Source organism: Hemiscyllium ocellatum, chromosome 36 (genome assembly GCF_020745735.1).
Source record: "Hemiscyllium ocellatum isolate sHemOce1 chromosome 36, sHemOce1.pat.X.cur, whole genome shotgun sequence".
NCBI lineage: Eukaryota > Metazoa > Chordata > Chondrichthyes > Orectolobiformes > Hemiscylliidae > Hemiscyllium > Hemiscyllium ocellatum.
Window position 1 is genome coordinate 10,433,361 of NC_083436.1, and position 16,193 is coordinate 10,449,553.

Genomic DNA, 16,193 nt, shown 5'->3' on the forward strand with positions numbered 1-16,193 from the left:
CTGATAAAAAATGAATCTGTCACTCCCAAAATCAGTCAACGTCATCTAATGAGAGTTTAGGAAATGATATTCCCCAGGAGAATTCTAACTTTTTAAACAATAACATCACATCTCTGGGTCACATCAAATAAAGGATAGGGAACCCATTCTGTCATTAATTTAGAGACTATGGTAAGTTTATACTGTGCTATCATCAAGACCAACCTACATTTGTTGCAAAGTCCTGCATGTGTGATTTTAGATTTAAGGAGGAGCTAGAACACATGAGAACTTCTGATATTTCCCACAGCAGTTATGCACACCACTGCAATATTCCACCACAGATAATTTCTAATCAACCTGTCAGAGATGTTACCTTGAGTTACACAAATCTGGAGCAGGTGGGACTTGAACTCTTGCCTCTTAACTCAAAGGTAGCAGCACTACCGAAGTGCCACAAAAGCCCCTAAATTTCCTTTTATATGATGAGCACTTCCTCAACTTGCAAGCACCATGAATTTAATAGAAGTTTGAGCAGGAGGCAGATAAGTTATTTTTAGCTACATTGACAGTATAAAATAATATTATTTAATGTATTTTCCACCTGAGGTAACATTTCTCACAGACATCTGCTACCTTTGCAAAATCATTTTAATTTCTGTAATAGTTAATAAAATCTTCTCTTCCATGTTAGTAAAATATAGGCAAGTGCCATAAAATAAAATCAGCATGGCCTCCTATGATGACTCTATGGTTCTATAATCGTGTCTCAATAAAGTTTTTCATCATCTGCAAACCTGTGATACAATTTTATTCCAGTCCAATTTTGGAGGTGTCTTTTTTTGGTTGGTAGTTTTGCATGATTGTACATATTAATTGGTTGAGTTGAATATTCTCTGATCCATTTCTGTCAGTTCACCAGCAACGTATCTTGAAAATTAACAAGATCAATTCTTACTTTATTTTTATAATTCAGCCAATTGTAATGACATTAGCAGAATGTGCAGCTCTAATTTCTACAAAAGGAAAACATAAAATAGCCTAAAGTGATCATTCACATATGCATGCATTTTTCCACTGTTGAGTACAGCCAAGAATTTATCATAGTTAGTTTAATGTAATGCAGCCTTCTTTATAGGAGTGTATAACTGTTTATAATTTATTCTGGTGAATGAAGTGGAACACCACAATTACCTATAAAGTGCAAATGTCAAGACCATCATTTAAGAATACAAGACCATATTTTCTTCTGTGTGTTTAGCTTAATGGTAATAGACAGGAATAGCAGGTTTAAAAAGCGATAATAAACTTCTTAGGCCTGATTTTCTTTCACTGCACTGTTTTCAAACAGCATCTGAAAAACAAATAGAAGGCAAAGCAAAAATGGTCATTAATCCCTGTTCTCATTCTGCTCTTGAAATTGGGGAGAGAGTGGTACTTTAAGTCATGAGTCATTCTTTAGAAAACCAATTCCCAGCCTCTTTCTAACCTGCCCCTTTCCACGTTCTGGCCTCTTGGTCTTCTCTCAAGCTTGTCATTACCATGTCTACCCTTCCCGTCATTCTTTTTGAATTCCTTGCTCTGGATTACTCCTTGCATACAATACACAAACAAACTACATCAAAGTTACCATTGCATACCATGTGATGCCGCTGTCTCAGAATATCCCTTTTTATCCTCCTTCACCTCTGCCAGTCAGATCAATCACTTTGACGTTCTATTATCTGTGATCTACTTCCATGGTCAGCACATCTCTTCCCATCTATGCACAATCATCTCGGCGTTTCCTTATTTTCATGTTACACTTTAGTGACACCATCCATCAACATAACGTTAGCTTCCATGTCTATGTTTATAACACAAAACTTCATGGGCTATATTTGAAAATCATTTTTTGTGGTGTAATTTTTAATCGATAAATTTATTCTTGGTATCCAGTTAGTTTAATTTCAGTCTTGGGGAAATTCTTGAAGCATTTATTTGGGATAGAATTAGTTGTTACCTGGAAAAAGATGAGTTGATAACAGAGAGTCAGCAGAGCGAATCATGATTACCTAATGCTGGAGTTGTTTTTTGAAGAGGTAAAAGAAGGGGTTGATGAAGGTAATGTTGTTATTGTGACATATGTGGATTTTCAAAGGTGTTCAATGTAGTGCCACACAGACATATGAGAAAAGCGATAACTCATGGAATAACAAGCACAGGAGCAACATGGACACAAAACTGGCTGATTGATTCAAAAAAGACTAATGAATAATAGGTACTTTTTGAGTGGAGCATGCTTTATAATGGAGTTCCCCAAAATTTGGTTTTGTGATATATACTAGTGATCGTGATGTTGGTATGCATTAAACAATTTCAAAATTTTGTGGATAATGCAAAACCTGGATGTATGGTAATGTGTGAGGACGACAGTATAGGACTTCAAAAGTATAGGTTTTAAGGGGAGGCAATTATCACAAGACCATTAATCCAGAAACTCAACTGATGCCTGGTACCCAAATTCAAATCCTGCCACGGCAGATGGTAGAATTTGAATTTTTAAAAAGTCTGAAATTAAGAATCTATGGATGACCATGAAACCATTGTCGATTATTAGCAAAACCCATCTGTTTTCCTGAAGGTCATTAGTGAACCAATCTGCCATTGTCACCTGGTCTAGCCTACATGTGACTCCAGACCCACAGCAATGTGGTTGACCCTAAATAACCCTCCAAAATGGTCTGGCAAGCCACTCAATTGTTATGAAGTCTCAACAAAGTTGAAAACATAAAATAGAGAGAAATTATTCCTGAATCAATAACGAGAAGACACCGATTTAGTGTCTTTCAAATTTTCAAAGAGGCAAATGTGTTGTTGGGAAAAAGCTTTTCCATACAAGGAGTGGTTCCAGTCTGGAATGCAGTGCTTGCGGTTATGGTGGAGAGTAGGTTCAGTCTGGCTTACAAGAAGGTATGAGATGATTATTTAAATAGGAACATTGAGAAGGATGTGGGAAAAAAGCAGAAGAATGACACTAAATCATATGCTTATTTGGAGAGCCAATGCTGACACAAAGGTCCAAACGCCCTTCTCTTGCACCATAACAATTCTTTGATTTTGTGAATGTTTTGGCATAATAAAGGAAACAGGTGTTTAACATTAACTAACTGACAGGTTCCATTTTGGATCATTGGTGAGAAAGCTAATTTAAATAATGATTAACAAGCCTTGTACTCTCACTTGCACACAACTCATTAGCTCATTAGCAAACCCGAAAAGCAGCTAAGTGAATTGCTCATATTACTGGAGAATGTTTGTATTTTGAAACTGTGTATTTTAATTATAGATCACCAATATTATATCTCTCCTTGCTTTATTACTTCATAATTCCTATGGCTATGTTGATGAGAGAACAAAGTTGTCTGAGATAAGCTTTATTATTTTTTGTTTGTTTCATCTATCATTGGTTGCAATGTACACAGCAAAAGCGAAGGAAATCCAGAACTTACAGTGAACCATAAAGAACCTAATTGAACTATTTGTGGTCCCAGACCTACCACTGAATGGCGTTTTCTCCACAGCACATTGAATAAGTACAACAAGACGTGTTTATTTGGAAGAATACAGAGCTTGTGTATTTATTTCTGTTCATGTGTGGAATGAATTTGCTGTGGGCATTTCAAAACCTAGCTATTCTATCAGGCTGTCATGCAGAACAGCAGTGAATTCTGTCAAATGCTGCTCAAGTTAAACTGAATATTGTGAATACTAAAGCGGAAGGTGAGATAATAAAGAGAAGATCTAATCTGAGTTGACATTGACTGCACTGTTGCATCTCCTGAGATCTAAACATTGTCATCAGTGAAGGCCGTCTCATTCCCAAGGTATCTAGCTTGGACCTGTTTCATTAGTTTGGTTTGGCACCAATAATTTGACACACTGGTGTGCATTTTTCAATGGACAAATCATTGCCCCTGAAGTGGAGATGAGAGTTGGAGATGTAGATCCTGCACAAGCCTCAATGAAGCAGACATCAAAAGATTTGCCCTTGAAATTCCATATACCTAGAACCCTGCAGCAATATCCATTTAGAGTCATAGAGATGTACAGCGTGGAAACAGACCCTTCAGTCCAACCCGTCCGTGCCGACCAGATATCCCAAACCAATCTAGTCCCACCTGCCAGCACCTGGCCCATATCCCTCCAAACTCTTCCTATTCACATACCATCCAAATGCCTCTTAAATGTTGCAATTGTACCAGCCTCCACCACGTCCTCTGGCAGCTCATTCCAAAAGTGTACCACCCTCTGCGTGAAAACATCTCTTTTATATCTTTCCCCTCTCACCCTAAACCTATGCCCTCTAGTTCTGGACTCCCCGACCCCAGGGAAAAGACTTTGTCTATTTATCCTACCCATGCCCCTCATAATTTTGTAAACCTCTATAAGATCACCCCTCAGCCTCCGACGCACCAGGGAAAACAGCCCCAGCCTGTTCAGCCTCTCCCTGTAGTTCAGATCTACCAACCCTGGCAATATCCTTGTAAATCTTTTCTGAACCCTTTCAGGTTTCACAACATCTTTCCGATAGGAAGGAGACCGGAATTGCACGCAATATTCCAACAATGGCCTAACTAATGTCCTGTACAGCTACAACATGACATCCCAACTCCTGTACTCAATACTCTGACCAATAAAGGAAAGCATACCAAACGCCTATCCTATCTACCTGCGACTCCACTTTCAAGGAGCTGTGAACCTGCACTCCAAGGTCTCTTTGTTCAGCAACACTCCCTAGGACCTTACCATTAAGTGCATAAGTCCTGCTAAGGTTTGCTTTCCTAAAATGCAGCACCTCACATTTATCTGAATTAAACTCCATCTGCCACTTCTCAGTCCATTGGCCCATCTGGTCCAGATCGTGTTGTAATCTGAGGTAACCCTCTTCGCTGTCCACTACACCTCCAATTTTGGTGTCATCTGCAAACTTGCTAACTGTACCTCTTATGCTCGCATCCAAATCATTTATGTAAATGACAAAAAGTAGAGGGCCCAGCACTGATCCTTGTGGCACTCCACTGGTCACAGGCCTCCAGTCTAAAAAACAACCCTCCACCACCACCCTCTGTCTTCTACCTTTGAGCCAGTTCTGTATCCAAATGGCTAGTTCTCCCTTTATTCCATGAGATCTAACTTTGCTAATCAGTCTCCCATGGGGAACCTTGTCAAACGCCTTACTGAAGTCCATATAGATCACATCTACTGCTCTTCCCACATCAATCTTTTTGTTACTTCTTCAAAAAACTCAATCAACTTTGTGAGACATGATTTCCCACGCACGAAGCCATGTTGACTATTCCGAATCAGTCCTTGCCTTTCCAAATACATTACATCCTGTCCCTCAGAATTCCCTCCAACAATTTGCCCACCACCGAGGTCAGGCTCACCGGACTATAGTTCCCCGGCTTGTCTTTACCGCCCTTCTTAAACAGTGGCACCAGTATATCAGTCCCTTTCCAATTTAGGTGCAATCCGTCCTTCTTGTACAGGTTACTTTACCCCAAAAGAGATTCCAATGATCCAAAAATGTGAATCCTTCTCCCATACACCAGCTCCTCAGCCATGCATTCATCTGCTCTATCCTCTTATTCCTGCATTCACTAGCTCGTAGCACTGGGAGTAATCCAGATATTACTACCCTTGAGCACCTCCTTTTTAAATTTCTGCCTAACTCTCTGTAATCATCCTTCAGAATCTCAATCTTTTCCCTTCCAGTGTCGTTGGTTCCAATGTGGACAATGACCTCCTGCTGGCCCCTCTCCCCCATGAGAATATTCTGCACCCTCTCTGAGACATCCTTGATCCTAGCACCAGGGAAACAACACACCATTCTGCTTTTTTTCTGCTGGCCACAGAAACGTCTGTCTGTACCTCTGACTACAGAATCCCCTAACACAATTGATCTCTTGGAAGCCGACGTACCCCTCATTGCATTAGAGCCAGTCTCAATACCAGAAGCTTGGCTGTTTGTGCTACGTTCCCCTGAGAATCCATCAGCCCCTACATTTTCCGAAACAGCATATCTGTTTGAAATGGGTATGTCCACAAAAGACTCCTGAACTAGCTGCCTACTTCTCTTACCCTTCCTGGAGTTAACCCATCTATGTGACTGTATCTGAGACTTTCCCCCCTTCCTATAACTGCCATACATCACATACTGTTGCTGTTGCAAATTCCTCGTCGCTTCTATCTGTCTCTCCAACCGATCCACTCGATCTGATAAGATTTGCATCCAACAGCATTTATGGCAGGTATAATCCTCAGTAACCGTTAAACTCTCTTTAAACTCCCACATCTGATAAGAAGTACATATCACTGCCAAGGTCATTTTTGCTCCTTCACAATATACAGACCCAGAAAATAACACCGTCTTATTCCTATACAAACAGTACCCCACGTTAGATTAATAGCTATGGTTTATATTTTAAATTTAATCAAGAGACTTATCTCCAAAAAACATATCATCAAGAAAGAATCCACTATACCCACTACTGCAGCCTTTCTCTTGGACAGACATAAAACAACAATTAACTTATCTGATTCTGTGTTGTGAACTTTGCCCAACAGTTCTTCCAAGATTAGTTGTGAATTTCACTGTTTGTTAATTTTCCCAGATGCACTCCGATGTCCAGCGATGCACAAATTCAAACAGTAAAGGTAGCAACTGTGCAGGTTCTCTCTCTCTCTCTCTCTCTCTCTCTCTCTCTCTCTCTCTCTCTCTCTCTCTCTCTCTCTCCTGCACTGTCCTCACCATGTGCTTCCTATTGTCTGCTCTTCTCCCTTTTAAACGGCTGTTGTTTTGACTTCTTTTCCCAAAGTTCCAAAACAATGCAACAGCATATAAAACAGTAATTGCTGCTCCTGGAATTCATGGAAATCACCTCCAACACTTAAAACACCTCAAAAAAAGAAGCAGCTCTTACAGGCAGAAATTTTTCCCATCCTGAGGGGAAATTAGATTATTTAATTCCTAGTCTAATTCTTGATTAACTATTCAATTGATCCCTAATTTAACATACATTTCTGTGACTACACTTACCTAAAATTTCCCAACGTCACCCCACCTCTGACCTAACATCCCTTTCTTTATCCAGCTCACTTCCCCCCTGCCAAATCCAACTCGCCCTACTCCCTTCACCTACCTCCCAACCCTCTTCAGCCCTAGTTCAGCTAAGAGACCCAGAACCCACACACCCCCACCCCGGTGCCCTTGTCACCTTGTGCATTAGAACCCTACTTAGTTGCCACATAGTGCCCTCCCTCCAGGCATCCTAACCTCACACTTATCCTACCTTACCCATTCACAGGAGCAGTCAGACTGACTTTCTGTAATAAGTGGTCTTTAAATTTCAGAATATTGCAACTGACCACTGTGTGGGGTGGCCATGTTCCTTTTATATCCTTATGCTTCTATACTATGAGGAATCTGTCAGAATGGAACTATGGCTCTATGACTCTGAAGGAGCCCTGACTGGAATTTTCTGTTGGAAATGCAGACCTCTTTTATTGTATTATAAAAAGGAACAAAGTGACAATCCGCATGAGATTACCTCTCTTTGGAAAATCCAGCCCACATTTTTTTAAATATGTTTCATTAACTCCAACTTCACTGGAGGCACTAACATTAGGTTGCACCACTCTAAGAAACAGGGCATTCTAATTGATTACTTTTTGCTACTCTGACTCCTTTATTACTGCATTGATAAAACATATTTAAAGTAGAAAAGCATTGAGGCAGAGTCGACTCCATATTGATCCACATGAAGTGTAATTAGGTAGGTGACCAAAGATGGCATGTAAGGATGCTCAAAAGATAAGAGGCAGGTAGAGTTTTAGAGAGCGAGGAGCATACAGTACTGAAGTATTGATTTGCCAGTGGGATGAGAGGTACAGAATGGGGAATTTTAAGTTAGAGGGATCTTATCTCTCCATACAAGTTTAAATTTCTGCCTGAATTCGGGGATTCTTCAAAGCTCACTAAATTGTATCTCTTCATCCCAATAAAGCTTTGAACACTCACAAACAGCTGAGTAAAAACATATTTAAAAAGAAGCCCTCTTTCCTCCTCTGCACCAAGTTATCACTTGCATCTCGGTCCCAAGATAGCACTTGTATGTCTGAACATGTTGTGCTCTCAAAGTCTCATTCTTTCCCTGCTCCATGTGTTCATAGTTTCACCATGTTAAGCACCATGAACTGTTGCCCTCATATAAGAAGTGTCATATAAATTGTTGATGTTATTTTGCACAATACTACATTTTTACCACCTATTACATTGGGATTGCAAGAACTTGCTTCCACTTCATTGGGAAGCTGCTCATAGTAACTTAGAATGATTTAGGTAATGAAGGTAGTGAATGGGTCATTCATACCAAAAAAAGTCTCCACTTATCCTGATCTCAGATCATAATCCCTGGTTGGTAAAACAAGTGAAAGTACTGGCTCAGCCTCTGCTTTGTCAGGTGAAGCTACATCCCCTCTCCCTGGAATTGAATAGTTTGCCAACACTTTCTATCTTGCGTACTGAATGAAGAATGAGATGCTCACCCAACAAAAATTCAGTGCTTTTAGTTTCAGTTATTTCACTATTCCACATGTCAGTCACCGGTTAGTACTTCCTTGAAAAATCGCTTTCCACTTTGAAATCTGCATTTGACAAGCAAGAATAGAAATGTAATGCATTTAGTTTTTATTCTCTCTATCCTTACTTATTTCTCTTCTCCAATATCTTTCCCATGAGTCATTTACCCATGAGTCTGCCCTTGCAATTGATATGAGTTTTTGGTTTAATTAAATAAGAATATTTAACTAATTAATTTCTGCTGTACTGTGGAAACAATGGCTAAAACTGATGATACAACAGAATGTCTGAAGTGATCAACTGGATAGAATGTAGGAAGCTCTGGACTAATCTCGATAAAAGGTTGCCTTTCTCTTCCGACTCCATGTATGATTGCTCTCTATTGCCCAGCTCAACTCAGTAAGTGCTATTGCCGTTGACTCACATTGTATAGTACTTAGATGTATCTGGCAGAGATAGTTAAAAGATTTAATGATGAAGAACCACTGGATTTGTGGTCAGAGATGATGTACAAATTTCTACTAAAAATGAAATTTACCTCTACAACAAAAAAAGGTCTTCCTTAATTGACACTTGTTTCTTTGTGTTGTTTGGGGTTAGCCTATCGGACTTTACATCTATTTGTGGCTAGCAGATTTGAAAACTAGAGAATTGCACATTTCAATGCAATGTATTTCAAACAAAATAGATTTATTGCTTCCCTAAACCCAATGACAAAAATCCTCACTTTTTTTAAACCCCTAATTTGATATCAACTGATGTTCAAGACTTTTTGTCCTTTACCACATCAACTTACTTTTCATTCAAATGTGACAGTATATGTGCTACTCAACTGTTTTATTGTGCCAGAAATCTTTTATTGTTTCATTGTTCCACTCCAGGAACTTGAGCACATAACCTAGCACTATCCTTTAATGCAGTACTAATGGGGTTCTGTACTGTTGTAATGCCATCTTTCAACTTTTGCATTAAACCATGTGTCTGCTTTTTTACTCTGATGGATGAATATGATTCCATGACATTGGAAGTCTACCAATGTCATTGCCAACATTTAACCTTCAACCAGAGACTTAAAACAGATGATCTGATTGTTTCAATTATTATTTGTCAAATCTTGCTATCTGCAATTTGACGTTTGAATTTCCTGTCCACAGTGACTACACTTCAAAAGTACTTCATTGATGGGAAAGCATTTTGAGACATCCTGAGATAGTGAGAAACAGTATACCAACCCCCATCCCCCCCACCTCATTTTCTCATAGGCTATAAGTTGTCAGGATGTCTGACTATGGGCAGCACCACAGTCAGCAATCACGTAACACTGGAGTAGAAAGAATGCAGCCATCGACTTTGTGAATGTTGATCATAGGAGCACTAATATAAGCATGTCAGCTATCAGTAGCTGAAAGCCAAACTGACACAAGTCCAGTGTAGTCTGGCACCAATCCAGTTTCTTTCCCTTTCTGGAATGAAAGCATGTTGCAGAGAGAGCATCATAATGCAAGAATGTTTTCATCAGATTTCACCAAATTCTTCCTTCCTATTGAATTTCAAGGACGATGATGGTGAACTAGTTTGAACAGAATCGTAGTGCAACAGAGTTGATTGTAATGTCGTTGTGCTGTCAGGAAAATACCAAAAATGTAAAATGAAATGACTTCAATTTATACAAGTGATAAAAATATTCTGACATCATGACAAATGTTAAATCAGCAAGTTATTCATTTTGCTAACAGTTAGAGTATTTAGTAAATCTGGTCAGGAGGATTTCAATAAAAAAATGATTTGCTTTAATTTAGTTAAAAATCACACAACACCAGGTTATAGTCCCAACAGGTTTATTTGGAAGCACTAGCTTGTGGAGTGCTGCTCCTTCATCAGGTGATTGTGGAATCCACAATGAAGAAGCAGTGCTCTGAAAGATACTGCTTCTAAATAAACCTGTCGGACTATAGCCCAGTGTTGTGTGATTTTTAATGTTGTACACCCCAGTCCAACACCGGCACCTCCAAATCATGCTTTAATTTATTTATTGTCACGTGTATCTTATTACAAAATACAATGAAAAGTGTTGTACAGTATCACCACTTTCCACCGCCATCCTTAAATACATAAAAATAAACTAAAACATACAGTGAATAAAAACAGAATTAAGCTACATAGATGAGGACAGTCCCAAGTTTTATCTTTGGTTTCAGTGAAGATAACTGGACTTATAGTGATCAGAATTCTTCGGTATTCCTGAACTAAAGAAAAAAAGATTCTCCTGTGCCCAATCCACTTTCCATTACTATGGAAAGGAAAGGTGCCTCAAAATTCATGCAACAGGCGAAGTTAGCTGTCTTATGCCACTACTTTGCAGTAAGTTGCTGTAGTTTACCAGGGGATATACATGCATTGATCAGACACAGTTCAGCGGCAGATAGAATTTAACCATGATAAGTGTGAGGCTGTGTACTTTGGAAGAAGTAACAAGTCAAGGGAGTACGCAATGAATAACAGGACATCAGGAAGCTCAGAGGAGCAAAAGGGATCTTGGCGTGCTTGTTTATAGATCCCTGAAAGTGGCAGAGCAGGTTAACAGTGTGGTTAAGAAGGCAAACAGGACACTTGCCTTTATCAATCGTGGCATGTATTATAAGAGCAGGGAGGTTATGTTGAACTCCACAAAACTTTGGTTAGGCCACAGTGTGCAGTTTTCATCACTGCACCAGAGGAAGGATGTAATTGTACTGGACCGGCTGCAAAGAATACTCAGCAGGGTGTTGCCTGAGATGGAGCGGTTTAGCTATGAAGAGAGGCTGGATAAGCTCAAGTTGTTTTCTTTAGAGCAGAGAAGGATGAAAGGGGACCTGACTGAGAGATTATGAGGGGCAATACTGGGTGGAGAGAAAGCAGCTGTTCCTGTAGATGAAGGGCCAATAACAAAGGGGCATAATTTTAAGGTGAAAGGTAGGAAGTTTAGAGAGGATTTTAGAATTTTTTTTGTTACCCAGAGGTTAGTGGGACCTGAAATGCATTGCTTGGGACCGTAGTTGGGGCAGAAAATCACACACCCTTTAAAAAGAACTTGGGATGAGCACTTGAAATATCATAATTCTCAAAGTAATAGGCCAATTATTGGAAAGTGGGACTAGTGTGGGTTTAGAATAGATTTTGTTGGGGAAGATTCATTACCTAAGAGCCTATTCTGTACCTTATGATTCAAGAAACAAGCAAATGTTATTCCCCACTCACAGGATGCTGCCATCAACTCAAAAAGATGTCTTGCATACCACACAAATGTGTAATGAGATTCAATGCAAATGTGATGCCAGGTATGTAGGCCACGCATCTCAACAGTGGTAGACTGTATTAAACCACACATCTCTTTGATCATTTGCCATGGGCAGCATTCCAATTATTTGATTTGGAGGAGCTAGTGTTGGACTAGGGTGGACAAATTACCTGGTTTGTGTGATTTTTAACTTTTTCCAATTACTTGTGTGTGCCAGAAGCTCAGTTCTTCACAGACAAGGTCCTGCAAAAGGAACGTATTTACACATTACACCTTTTCAATGAGGAAGAAAATGGACTATGGAAACAGCCAATCTCTCAGAGTCACTATCAATGCTTCCTGGCTTGAATTACAGTCAATTTAAGTAAGATTGGCAATTAACAGTCTGGCTGCATCACCATCCCTCTGTTAAACAACCAATCGATAACTTCTTCTCATGCTATAAAATATGTTGTTTCCTTTCCAAAGTTATGTTGATTGCATTTCAGTCTTGATGAGTGCAATACAAAGAACTTTGTCTTCTCTTTTTAATAATTATTTAAGTTCTATACCAACAAATAATTCTGCTCTAAATCATTTATGTTTTTATTGACCTTTCTTTTCAGATCATTGCTGTTTGCAGAGAAGCAGCCCTCTTGGCTTTGCAAGAAGATCTTGAGGCCAAGATAATTATGAAAAGACATTTTGAACAGTCATTTGAAATTGTCACTCCAAGGATACCTCAGAAGCTTATGGACTTCTATACTAATTACCAGCAGCAAAGTGGACTTCATATGCTATAAGATTGAAATGAAATTTATTTATTGAAGACATCAAATTCATTATGAAAAAAATTAAGTAATAAATTTGGAACCTCCATGTGTTAATTTCAACAAATAAAGATTGATATTTCAAATCAACTATATTTAATTGGTATTTTGTTATAACTAACTAACTTTGTCACACATTATTCCTGTAGAGGAAAATTTTTCCAGGCTTTTAAAAGGCCCTTTTAGCAGTATGTGAATAGGAACAGTGGACATTACCTTCCCTGTGCACGACTGTCCCACTTTGAAATGTATCCTAGTCTTGACAGTCCACATGTACCACTTCATCTCTCAGGAGTTTGATACAGCAACATAGCATGTCAATTAAACAACCCCATGCTTCTAATTGCAATATGTACTGGTTTTTCTATCCCCATTGTGGTTGTATAGCAAAGTCATTTAATAATGTGTTTGAATGTAAGACACTTCATATCATGTTTTACAAATATATATACTCTGTTGTTTCTTGTTTCTGCTTTATAAATATCTGAAATGCTGCAAATACAAAAGCTACTTGAAGGTTTCTCTCGTTCTCTAGTTTTCTTCCCTCATTTTCTGAAGGTATTGGTTTGGTGGTACTGACTTCTGGTCAAATGGTCAGCTTCATCTCTGAGCCAAAAGTGTGTTGGTTAGCTGTGTGACTGTGGGGAATGCCACTAATGAGTCTAATCCTATCCATACTCTATCTGATAGTCAGGGACAGGAGCCCTGATGAATATCTTGTTACTTCAAATATGGGATATAGTCTTTTCTGGACCAATGGGTTGTAAAAGAGATGGATCCTTAACAGAAACAAATAGAAGGATTCTCATAAGCATGAAGAAAATCAGAAAGAGAAACAGACTGAAGAAGGAGTAAAGGATAAAAATTCCACACTTGTCACAAGAGACTTGATCTAAAGACCACATCTCATCATTAACCTGAAATATTAACTGTAATTCTTTCTCCACAGTTGCTAACAGATATGCAAAGTATTTGCAGTATTTTGGGTGTTTATTCCAGATACCCAAAGTCCACGGTGCTTTGCTTTACTTTTCTATTTTTTAAGGCATTGGTTGGAAATAAATGTCAGTCAGCATTTATTTCCCTGCGTTTCTTCAACAACAACAGCATGGAATCATTTATATTTGTCTGAGACAGCAGCTGCAGCCTCAGCCATTTCACCCAATGCAGCACACAACACTTAAAATAATGCAGAACTCTCTTAGTATACTACACAAAAATGTTGCATTTGGTTCATACCAACTGATAAAAACAACTTCCAAAGTTGTCAAGCGTCTGGGCAGAACAGCTTTAGTGCAATCATAATTTTCAAGAAAACCTGTCCTTGTATAGAAGCCACCAAACACTGGACTGCTTAAAATCCGTTTCCCCCACTTGCTGGGCAGAACCAGACATTAGCAGCTTCATCCAAATTGGAATGTGCACTCCATCCTACTCCACAAAACCATTCCAACACAAATTCCAGCTTCCATTCCAGAATCAGAGAATGATAGTACTATGCAGAACTATCTAATTAATCCATCTGTGCTCTTTCTTCATAGTTCTGTATTTATTTCCATTTAAGTATTTTCTAATTCCCTTTGTTATTGTAAGCTCTGAGTAACGTGAGCCATGGTGAGATGAATAGTAGAATGAGACATCCAGCAAGACCCATCTCAAAATCAAGATCATCTCACTGCATCTTGTACACTATTCACAAGGAGCGTAGCAAGATTCTTGCTAGGCAGTAGCAAGGTCCCAACTGACACTCATTATGACTTGTTAAACACTTTGTCAACTACCCAATTCACCATGGTTGCAATTATCCCAAACCTGCCATGAAAACTTGACGTCAGGAAAACTTAACTTGGAAACCGCAAAGTATTCTTGGTGGGTTGATCTTGGTGCTTGTTCTAAAGAACCTCCGTGTTGGTCAACAGGCACTAACATTTCAGGCACAGTTTATGGCACCAGCCTCAAGCACACCAGATCCACAGACTTTGGCATTTTTTTAGAATTCCTACAGTGTGGAAACAGGCCCTTCAACCCAACAAGTCCACACCGACCCTCTGAAGAGTAACCCACCCAGACCCATTCCCCTACTCTATATTCACCCCTGACTAATGCAGCTAACCTACACTATGGGCAATTTAGCATAGCCAATTCACCTGACCTGCACATCTTCCAATTGTGGGAGGAAACCTGAGCACCCGGAGGAAACCCACGCAGTCACGTGGAAAATGTGCAACTCCACACAGATAGTCACCCGAGACTGGAATTGAACCAGGGTCCCTGGTGTTGAGGCAGTAATGCTAGCCACTGAGCCACTATACTGCCTTTTTCTTGTTGATATGTGCCAGCAGCTATGAACTTTAAAGGCACATCTTATTCACTTAGAGGACACTTTGCCACTTCATTGCTGCACCTTGGACTCTTCTGGCAGCTGTCATTGTAATGCCACAGCAAGGACACTTCACACTCGGAGGCATGCATGCAGCCCAAAGGCTGTGTAGCGTTAGTAATGTCACAGTTTGGGTTGGGTGAAGGTGAGTGGGGAAGATGTTACATGCAATAATGAGAGTGATGCAGAATGACCACTGGTGGTAGTTAGGTACAGCTGCATAAATAAAGTGAGTAAGAGGTATCAGAGAGAAGATGGTGGACCTTACATTCATTCACATAGTATGCATGCCTCCAGCTTGCTGAGACACTTTTAACTTGGGTGGAACCTTGAATCAGGCTGGCATCATGGCATCCACTGCAGTCCAGGGGGAAGTGCAAGTCCTGCTTGTACACCCCTCTGTCCAATAGAATCTCCATGACCAAACCTTCAAAGCAAATTTCCTCCGGCTGCCTTGTCTGGGTCAATTATCAAGAACCTGGCTTGGTCCAGATGGACAGTGCTTATCCAGATGTTCAGTGGCCTTTTAAATATGGCACCAGTGCCGAGGATGCCAGTCAATTCCAGGATCTTTGGTAAGTGGCAAGTTGCTCCAGGAACAGCATGTGCTAAGATGGACAGAAATTGGACATGATACTCACCAAAAGGGCTGAAATGCCAGTTGATATAGTGAGTTTAGTAAAATACGATGAGAACAATTGCTGATACAGGGTACGCCATCGTTTATCCGAAACCTTCAGGGTCAACTGGTTTTTGGAATTCAGATTTTTTTCAGATTTCGGAATAATTGACAGTTTAATGGTGAAATATTTTTAAATCTTACTGAACAGACGCACCTGTGAGTATTACTAGCGCTGAAACAGAAATAACTCCTGCTAATGCTGGGCCACGCCACCATGTCCCATCTGAGTGACATGGGTTGAGTGGGTGTGGAGTGGGGTTAAATGTTTACACACCAAACAACCTTGATATGGAGAAAAAACGTCACAAAAGAAACTTTGGATTTGGGATTGTTTTATGTAAAGGATTGTGTAGCTGTAATTGCAATGAATCACTTCATTTACCTGGCACTTGCCAAAAGCCATTTTATTCACCCCATTTATGTAGTTTCAGGATTTTTTCACT

General features: G+C 39.6%; 1 protein-coding gene across 4 annotated transcripts in view; it reads left to right on the top strand.

The window, feature by feature from the left end:
- Nucleotides 1-12,778, top strand: part of afg2a (AFG2 AAA ATPase homolog A) — a 557,175-nt gene extending 544,397 nt beyond the window's left edge. For all 4 annotated transcript variants that reach the window (XM_060851665.1, XM_060851664.1, XM_060851666.1 and 1 more), the window contains one exon: nucleotides 12,485-12,778. In XM_060851665.1, the coding sequence (XP_060707648.1) occupies nucleotides 12,485-12,661 (177 nt within the window). In that variant the 3' untranslated portion in view covers nucleotides 12,662-12,778. The remainder of the gene's footprint in view (nucleotides 1-12,484) is intronic.
- Nucleotides 12,779-16,193: the final 3,415 nt, after the last annotated feature.